This window comes from Carassius auratus, unplaced genomic scaffold, assembly GCF_003368295.1.
Source record: "Carassius auratus strain Wakin unplaced genomic scaffold, ASM336829v1 scaf_tig00033127, whole genome shotgun sequence".
Lineage (NCBI taxonomy): Eukaryota > Metazoa > Chordata > Actinopteri > Cypriniformes > Cyprinidae > Carassius > Carassius auratus.
In genome coordinates, this window is record NW_020526052.1 from 12,827 (window position 1) to 22,992 (window position 10,166).

The 10,166-nt window shown below is 41.3% G+C and overlaps 1 protein-coding gene across 1 annotated transcript; it reads left to right on the forward strand.

Annotated features, from left to right (window-relative positions):
* Nucleotides 1-537: 537 nt before the first annotated feature.
* LOC113081111 (zinc finger protein 845-like) lies at nucleotides 538-4,256 on the forward strand. The gene is made up of 2 exons (XM_026253150.1): nucleotides 538-854; nucleotides 1,505-4,256. Exon 2 carries the CDS (start codon nucleotides 1,520-1,522, stop codon nucleotides 3,389-3,391), a length of 1,872 nt encoding a protein of 623 aa, XP_026108935.1. The 5' UTR covers nucleotides 538-854; nucleotides 1,505-1,519; the 3' UTR covers nucleotides 3,392-4,256.
* Nucleotides 4,257-10,166: the final 5,910 nt, after the last annotated feature.

Consider the following 10,166-nt stretch of genomic DNA (forward strand, 5'->3'; position numbering starts at 1 on the left):
TCTGTCCTGATGGCATATGGTTCGTCATCACCTCCTGTGGTGACTTGCCGAGGTGCCAAAGCTCTTGAGCAATCGTAACCTATCAGAAGTCCAACTTCACAATCCAGCAGCATTGGAATTTCCTGAGCAATTTCATTCAGATGATTCCATCTTCTAGCAGTTTCAGGAGTAGGAATGTGGGAGCGTTCAAGTGGAATGAAGTCTCTAGTATAGGCAGGTGGCAAACTGATTAAGCCATAAGAAGTAAAGCCCCTAACTCTGAGCCCACTAACTCTTTCACTCTGAACAATGGAATCCTTTCCCATCATTGTTGTAAGCTTTAACTTGACTGGCTCTGAAATTGCCCCCATCCTCTCACATACCTCTTGATCCACGAAAGTGTTGCTGCTCTGTGTATCCAGAAGGGCATAAACTAAGATCTCCCTTTCAGGTGTGTAAGTTGAAGAAATCCATACAGGCACTATCATTGATGTACTTCCACCATCGCCACTGTCTACACAACCGGAAAGTGACGATGTGTTTTGTTCTGCTTGCATAGCATGAGAAAATGTGACTGCTGTAGAATAAGGGCGGTCTTCATGAAGTGGTGTTGGATGATGTTTCTTGCATACACTACAAGTAGCTTTACTCTTGCAATCCTTGGAGTTGTGTCCTTTCCTAAGACAGCCAAAGCACAGGTTATTGTCTAATATGAACTTCCTTTTGTCCTCCACAGACTTACTGGCAAACGTTTGGCATTTGTGGATGGAGTGGCTTTCCCCACAATACCTGCAAGTGATTGAGTTTGAAACTGAAGGCACAGTGATGACTTTGTCGGATCGGTTTGAATCCACTGAATTGCTTACTCCAACACTGTATGTCTTTGACACTATTCTTGATTTATCTGACGCTTTCACATTAGTGATGAATGCATTTGCCTTTGAGCGCTTAACCTCTCTAGATGGCTTCTCTTGAAAAACATGTCCTTTGACAGTTACAATACTCAACTACATTAATAAAGACAAAACTATCTTTACAAATGAAACAGACCTGTGCTTGAAGCTCTGAACAGGTCATTGATGTTGCTACATTTCCCTGCTTCTTCTGACCACTTTGGTTGAGTGAGGAACAAACATGAGCCGATTCATTTATTGCAGCAATGCCAGTCAAGACTTATTATCCATTTATTATTGAAAGAAAAAAAAAACTGAAATGATCACTTTGGTACATTGAGAAGGCATGAATCTAAAATATTAGTAATTATAATAACTAAAATAAACAAAACAGGGCAGCGGGCCAAATCTCCTATAATATTTTAAAACCAATAATTTCAAGATCAGTGTACCTCATTCATGGAAAGATTCAGGGACATTTAATTTATAAAATTGCATCAAAAGGATCAAAATCGTGTAATGCAGTTGTCTACTTTCTGCTGTTATAATCAGGGTTATGTCCTTTCACTTTACTACATCCTTTCACTTTTTTTTTTTTTTACATGGTACTGACAGATTTACTTTTGTTTCAGAGTTGATTGAAGACAATGAGTGGAAAGAAGAATAATTCTGATGAGAAAAATCATGCCGGAAGTGGAGAAATGCAGCACACATGTGATCAGTGTGATAAAACATTTTTGTGTGCTTCAGTCCTGAAGAAACACCTGAGAGTTCATACAAAAGAGAAACCACATTCATGTCATTTGTGTGGAAAGAGTTTTTCATTAATACAAAGTTTAAAAGAACATCAGAAAACACATACTGATGTGAGAGAGTACATGTGCTTTAAGTGTGGGAAGACTTTTACTACAGCGGGCAGTTTAAAAACGCACCAGAGGATTCACACTGGAGAGAAACCTTACAAGTGTTCACACTGTGACAAGAGATTCAGTCGGTCAGGAAACTTTAAAACACATGAGAGGATTCACACTGGAGAGAAACCATACGCATGTGATCAATGCGGGAAGAGATTTTTTAGAGATTCAATCCTGAAGCAGCACCTGAGAGTTCATACAAAGGAGAAGCCATATTCATGTCTTTTGTGTGGAAATAGGTTTTCACATCAACAAAGTTTGAAAGAACATGAGAAATTACATAATGTTGTGAGAGAGTACATGTGCTTTGAGTGTGAGAAGACTTTTACTACAGCGACCAGTTTAAAACAGCATGAGATGATCCACACTGGAGAGAAACCGCACACATGTGATCAGTGCGGGAAGAGTTTCACACTAAAAGGAAGTCTTACATCACACATAAGAGTTCATACGGGAGAGAAACCATTCACTTGTGATCAGTGCGGGAAGAGTTTCTCACGATCAGCAAGTCTAAAGGTACACATGAACATCCACACTAGAGAGAAGCTGTACACATGTGATCAATGCGGGAAAACATTTCTGTGGGCTTCAGACCTGAACCAGCACCTCAGAGTTCATACAAAAGAGAAAACACATTCATGTCATTTGTGTGGAAAGAGTTTTTCATTAATACGAATTTTGAAAGAACATCAGAAAATACATACTGGTGTGAGAGAGTACATGTGCTTTGAGTGTGAGAAGACTTTTACTACAGCGAGCCATTTAAAACTGCATGAAAGGATTCACACTGGAGAGAAACCTTACAAGTGTTCACACTGTGACCAGAGATTCAGAGATTTAGGAAACCTGAAAAAACATGAGAGGATCCACACTGGAGAGAAACCTTACAAGTGTTCACAATGTGACAAGAGATTCAGTCAGACAGGACACCTGAAAATACATGAGAGGATTCACACTGGAGAGAAACCTTACAAGTGTTCACAATGTGACAAGAGATTCAGTCAGTCAGGAAACCTGAAAACACACGAGAGGATCCACACTGGAAAGAAACCGTACACATGTGATCAGTGCGGGAAGAGTTATGCAATGAAAGGGAGCTTTACGGGCCACATGAGAGTTCATACTGGAGAGAAACCATTCACTTGTGATCAGTGCGGACAGAGTTTCAGAAAATCATCACTCCTTTATAGACACATGAACATTCACACTGGAGAGAAACCTTACAAGTGTTCACACTGTGACAAGAGATTCAGTCAGTCAGGACACCTGAAACAACATGAGAGGATGCACACTGGAGAGAAACCTTACAAGTGTTCACACTGTGACAAGAGATTCAGTCAGTCAGGATATCTGAAAACACATGAGAGGATTCACACTGGAGAGAAACCTTACAAGTGTTCACACTGTGACAAGAGATTCAGAGATTCAGGACACCTGAAAATACATGAGAGGATCCACACTGGAGTGAAACCATATCTCTGCACTGAATGTGGGAAGGGTTTCAATGATCCATCTTCTCTACAAAGTCATAGAAAAAAGAAACACAGTAAATCATCTTCAGATTCAGCACTTTCAGATCTGATGATGCGTCCTCACCAAATGTGACACAGTAATGGATCAAGCAGTGACGAATAATCTGGATAAATCTAACATTACAAGTGACATGACAAAGAAACAAACAGTATGTAAAGTTTTCACAGTGAATAAAGTTAATCTTCAAAACCAGCAGATTCAACTGAGATTCTGATCAATCAGAGTTCCTCCCCAAAGATCCCTGTCACAAAGTTTTATTCTTGTGTATCATTTAGCTTCATAATATAAGTGATATCATTGTGCTTTCTTCTGAGTTTCATATGATGTTAAATTTTTTCATATTATGCTCAATATGTTTAATAAGCAGGATTGTAAGAATAATAACACCAATGCAACTGATAACCATCTATAATTTTACGCAAAGTAGAGAGATCAAGCTCATTAGTTTTCACTTTTACTTATCTAATTTTTGTATTTGCTGTTTAAATGCTATTCAAATGTAATTATATGTAACTTTTTATATTTTTATATCAACTTTTATTGTCTGCAGATTGTATTTGAATCAGGAAAAAAGTAATTTTATAATTTTAGTTTTATTATTTTTGAGCGTGGCATGGTTGTTGGTGCCAGACGGGCCGGTCTTAGTATCTCACAATCTGCTCAGTTACTGGGATTTTCACGCACAACCATTTCTAGGGTTTACAAAGAATGGTGTGAAAAGGGAAAACATCCAGTATGCGGCAGTCCTGTGGGCGAAAATGCTTTGTTGATGCTAGAGGTCAGAGGAGAATGGGTCGACTGATTCAAGATGATTGAAGAGCAACTTTGACTGAAACAACCGAGGTATGCAGCAAAGCATTTGTGAAGCCACAACTTGCACAACCTTGAGGTGGATGGGGTACAACAGCAGAAGACCCCACCGGGTAACACTCATCTCCACTACAAATAGGAAAAAGAGGCTACAGTTTGAACAAGCTCACCAAAATTGGACAGTTGAAGACTGGAAAAATGTTGCCTGGTCTGATGAGTCTCTGATGATTTCTGTTGAGACATTCAGATGGTAGAGTCAGAATTTGGTGTAAACAGAATGAGAACATGGATCCATCATGCCTTGTTACCACTGTGCAGGCTGGTGCTGGTGGTGTAATGGTGTGGGGGATGTTTTCTTGGAACACTTTAGGCCCCTTAGTGCCACTTGGGCATCGTTTCAATGCCACGCCCTACCTGAGCATTGTTTCTGACCATGTCCATCCCTTTATGACCACCATGTACCATCCTCTGATGGCTACTTCCAGCAAGATAATGCACCATGTCACAAAGCTCAAATCATTTCAAATTGGTTTCTTGAACATGACAATGAGTTCACTGTACTAAAATAGCCCCCACAGTCACCAGATCTCAACCCAAATAGAGCATCTTTGGGATGTGGTGGAGTGGGAGCTTGGTGCCCTGGATGTGCCTCCCACAAATCTCCATCAACTGCAAGTTGCTATCCTATCAATATGGGCCAACCTTTCTAAAGAATGCTTTCAGCACCTTGTTGAATCAATGCCACGTAGAATTAAGGCAGTTCTGAAGGTGAAAGGGGGTCAAACAAAATATTAGTATGGTGTTCCTAATAATCCTTTAGGGGAGTCTATGTAATCTATATATTATTTGCTGAAAGGGCTGTACCACCCTTATTGTATCCTTATATTAATCCAGTGTAAGACAATAAAGATTTGAAGAAAAGGTATACTCCGATTTTGTGTCTGTTGTGCATTTAGTAATTTAACACTGTTTAAATGCTGAATAAATATAATTATTGATAAAAATTAATTATTAATGTATTGTTATCTTTACTGTTTATATTTTATCAACTACTTTTATTGTCTGCAGATTTTATGTGAATCAGGAAAAAGTAATTTTATAATTTAAAGGGGGGGTGAAATGCTATTTCATGCATACTGAGTTTTTTACACTGTTAAAGAGTTGGATTCCCATGCTAAACATGGACAAAGTTTCAAAAATTAAGTTGTACATTTGAAGGAGTATTTCTGTTCCAAAAAAACTTGTCACAAGTTTGGGAAGGTTTTTTTCGAGTATGGCTCTGTGTGACGTTAGATGGAGCGGAATTTCCTTATATGGGTCCTGAGGCACTTCTGCCGGAAGAGCGCGCTCCCGTATAGCAGAGCACTGAGAGCACAACAGACTTCACTGATCAGAGCGAGAGCGTCGCCAAATTTCACAAAAGAAGTGTGTTTTTGGTTGCCAGGGCAAGACAACCCTGCACGTATTACCAAAAGAGAAACAGCATTAAGGGACCAGTGGATGGAGTTTATTTTTACAGAGCATCAACGGAGTTGTGCAAGTGTTTGTGTTTGTTCCCTGCTTTTCGAAGATGCTTGTTTTACAAACAAGGCCCAGTTTGATGACGGATTTGCGTATCGTTTATTTCTTAAGGATGATGCAATCCCAACGAAAAAGGGTCACGATCATGTGTTGGAACCGCAGGCGGTGAGTAAAACTGCTTCAAATATCTCTGTGTTGTTAACTTCGCTATCGGCGCGTAAGCACATCAAGTAAACAACATGCGATGTTGTCATCAAACTGCACTTTCCACATGTACACCTTACACACACCGCAAGCGCGAGCGCAGGAGGATTAGAGCCTGTAGTCGTTGAAGTGGTCCGCTTTGACTCGGATAACTCATTAAATCCATGAAATGAAAGAGAAATGGAGTTGGTGTCCCACACATTTAATGGATGCTACACGGCATCACGCTCTTCTCAAACATGAGAGATTAACTCTTTCTTGGCGTTACAAATTAATTAAAGACAAAATAATAATAAGGCAGCAGAGCGAATTTATCATCCATAGTGGTTCACACGTAGTCCTTCTCTTAAAGACTGATCACTTATAACTGACTGATCACTTACATTTCAGCCTCTGGATCTGATTCTGGATAATAAATATACGGCCGAATCTGACTGTAAGCCATGGTTTGTTTTGGATGATGTTTTTTTTCCTCACGGTAATGTCACAGCTTCCAAACGCTCTAAACACAAAAGCCTACTCGTGCTCGTGATTCTTTAGCTGACGCCTCCAGGCGCTCGAGTTTTTCTGGGAAAAAACGGTACAGACCATCTTTCTCTTATGAATATAATAAAACTAAAGACTTTTTGGAGTTATTGTTACGTGTTAGAAAGTAATTGTGGTGTCAAAAGTGTTAACCTGTGAGTGGTGTGTATTTTCTTGTGTCTCTCTCTCTCTCTCGCTCCCTGCTCATTAGAGCAACAGATGCAGCTGCTAAGTGGGCGCAGCTGAAGCATGTCAACGTGTGGATATAAGCAGTGAGGATTGTCTGTTTGTCGAGCTCACCCTCCTGCTTCCTTGGTGTAGATCATGTGTGGATGACTGCTGCTTTAAAGAACGGTGTTGTGTTAACCCCGAGAGAGCTGTGTTGTGTCCCAGTTCATGTAAAACTCCTGGTGAGGAGTTAGAACTGGTAGTGGTGTTAGGCCGGTAATTGTATTGGCAAACTAACCATTATTTGTTTAAAATAACCTGTGAGAGAGGTTTTTAGGCCTTTTTATTTCCTTTATAGTTTTCTCCTGTTTAATGGTCAGAAAGGGAGGTAAGGATTTGTATTTTATTTATTGTTTAATTCCAGGGAAGAGGACTTAAAACTTAGTTAGAAAACTCCCTTTTGTTTATTGTTTTTGGCCATTTTGAAGCCCTCTCAGCTTAAGTTATTCCATGTGGCACGTAACATAATGGGGGCTCGTCTTTAAATTCATAATTCTTCGATTGCGGCAACAAAGTGAAAAACCTCAAATTCGGTGAGTAAAAATCTAACTTCTCTTATCTTACCATATATCAAAAACATTTTGGTGGGGGAGGAAATATGGAGAGTGAGGTTGAAGCCTTTATTAGCTCTCCATCTGTAGAGCAGTTAGATCGTTTTAAAAAAAAAGAGTTACTGCAAATTGCGGAGAGTCTTAAAATATCCGTTTCATCTTCGGCATTAAAAGCTGATGTCAAAAAAGAAATCCTGTCTGAGATGATTTCTCTTGGTAGGTTGACCAAAGAATCTGTACCACCTGCACGTGAGTTTTGATCCTGAGGTGGCACTAAAATTAAAAGAATTAGACTTGCAAATTAAGCGTCAAGAACACGAGACACGTTTGCTAGGGTTACGTGAACTAGAACTTGTTCGTTTAACGAAGCAGGAGAAATGTGCACAGCCTGTTGTTGAGCCACAGGGGGGCCATGGGTTAAGTCAGTTTGATCCTACTCGTTACATGAAGCTTGTTCCCCAGTTTAGGGAAACGGAAGTAGATGCCTACTTTACAGCTTTTGAGAGGGTAGCTGGAAAACTGCTGGTCTAAAGATATGTGGGCGGTGATGTTACAGAGTAGCTTCGTGGGCAAAGCACAAGAGGTTTGCTCTACTTTGCCCATTGAAGACTCTCTTGATTACGATGAAGTCAAAACAGCGGTTCTTAGAGCATATGAACTCGTGCCAGAGGCGTACAGGCAGAAATTCAGAAGTCATACGAAGATGTCTAGACAGACCTTTGTGGAATTCGCGCATGATAAAAAGGCAATGTTAGAGAAGTGGTGTATTGCGTCGGATGCTACAACGTTTGAATGCCTACAGGAATTAATATTATTGGAGGACTTCAAGGGTTGCCTCCCTGAAAATTTGGTGTTACATCTAAATGAACAGAAGGTTTCTACTTTGTCTGAAGCTGCAGTATTTGCTGATGAGTACGTGTTGACTCACCGTACTGTTTTTGCCTCGCCCTGTCTTAGTCAAAACATTAGAGAGTATACTGAGCTGAATTCTGCAGGTGTGCGTTCCCCAAAGTCTGATTCTCGTGCGAGAGTGCCTGGGGGAAGTATGTTTAGACCCACTGATTCAAAATGCGCGTGCTTCTGTCTTGATCCCAGTCATTTAATTGCAGACTGCAAGGCATGGAAGCAAAAGAATGTGGCTGCTAAAGCTAAAGGAGTTGCACATTTAGTACTTGAACCACAGGTAGGAATGGCTGAGACTTTTTCACCTGGAACGGAGTTGTTTAAACCTTTCCTGATGAATGGTTCAGTTTCTATTACTCCTGGAGATACGGCAAACCTGTTTCCATTCTGCGCGACACTGGTGCCGCCCACTCGTTTATTCTTGAAAACGTACTTCCACTATCTGCAGACACTTACACAGGGACTGATATATTGGTCCGTGGAATTGAGCTAGGGTGCATTAAAGTTCCTGTTCATTCTGTGTTCCTGAAATCCGAGCTAGTCACTGGCTCAGTAAACGTGGGGAGTATGTGTTAAGCTACCAGTTGAAGGTGTCAATTTCATCTTAGAGAACGATCTGGCCGGAGGCAATGTTTTCCCTTTTCCGTTTGTCCGAATGTCCTACGAGAGATTCAGATGTGCTGGCTGTTTCTCCTCCTTATTTCCAGAGTGTGTGGTAACGCGTGCACAGTCACAAAAATTTGCAGACACCGTTGATCTGTCTGACTCTTTTCTACTAAGTTCGAAACCAACAGAGTTGTCATTGTCGGTGAATGACAATGTGTTTGAGACAAGCTCTGATGAGTGTAATCAAAGGCAAACTGCTACTATAGGACGAAAGCAGCTTAGTGCCGCACAAAAGTCAGACTCTACTTTGTCGCGCTGTATTGAAACCGCCCGTAAAATCCAATGATGAACTCGCTCATAGTGAGGATGGGATATTATTGGGACGGGGAGGTATTAAGGCGCAAGTGGCTTCCAATATCTGGGGACAAGACTGACTTAGACCATGCCGACCAAATTGTTGTGCCAACCTGTTATCGTCCTGTAGAGCTCGAATTGGCTCACGATCACCAAATGGCAGGCCACTTTGGAGTCAATAAAAACCTTTAAGCGTGTTACAAAATATTTTTACTGGCCCGGAATAAAAGCCTGTGTCTTGAAATATTGCCGGTCCTGTCATGCGTGTCAGATTGCAGGAAAACCTAATCAGGTTGTGGGCGCCCTGCGCCCCTACACCCAATTCCTGTGGTGGGGGAGCCGTTCGAAAGATTAATACTAGACTGGTTTGGCCCCGCTCCCGAAATCGAAAAGCGGACATCAGTATGTTCTCACGCTGATGTGTTGTAACCACTCGGTTTCCCGAGGCGGTCCCTCTTCGTAATATAAAAGCGAAGACTATTGCGAAAGAACTAATCAAATTCTGCTCCTCTTTTTGGCTTGCCTCGAGTAAATTCAAACAGACCGTGGAACTAACTTTACATGCGAAGCTTTTCAAGCAGGTGCTAAATAGAATTTCGGTGTCACATCAGATGTCCAGTGCCTATCATCCGCAGTCTCAGGGAGCGTTGGAGCGGTTCCATTCAAACGCTCAAAACCATGTTGCGTATCTACTGCGTTGAAGAGGGAAAAGACTGGGCTGACAGTTTGCCCTTGCTACTTTTCGCTGTGCGAGAAACCGTGCAAGACTCTCTAGGCTTCAGCTCAGCGCAGTTAGTGTTCAGACACTCCATTCGTGGCCCCCTTAGGCTTCTTAGTGAGCAAATGCTTGAGGAAGAGGTTGCACTTGTGCCAGTGGCTCAGTATGTTGATACTCTCCGTAAGAGGTTGAACCGCGCTTGTGTTCTCGCCAAATCTAATCTAGCAGGTTCTCAGGATGTTATGAAAGATTACTATGACCGCAAAAGTGTTGTCCGTTTGTTTGCTCCGGGTGAGTCGATGCTGGCATTTTACCAGTTCCTGGGTCTCCTTTGCAATCCCGATTTACTGGTCCTTAGGTTGTTGTGAGAAAAACTGAGTGGAAACTAACTATGTTACTTAGAAAACGCCAGATCGTAGGAAGAAAA

What these genes read in the sequence shown, in the direction of transcription:
- LOC113081111 (XM_026253150.1), top strand. Translation starts at nt 1,520, where the DNA reads ATGAGTGGAAAGAAGAATAATTCTGATGAGAAAAATCATGCCGGAAGT.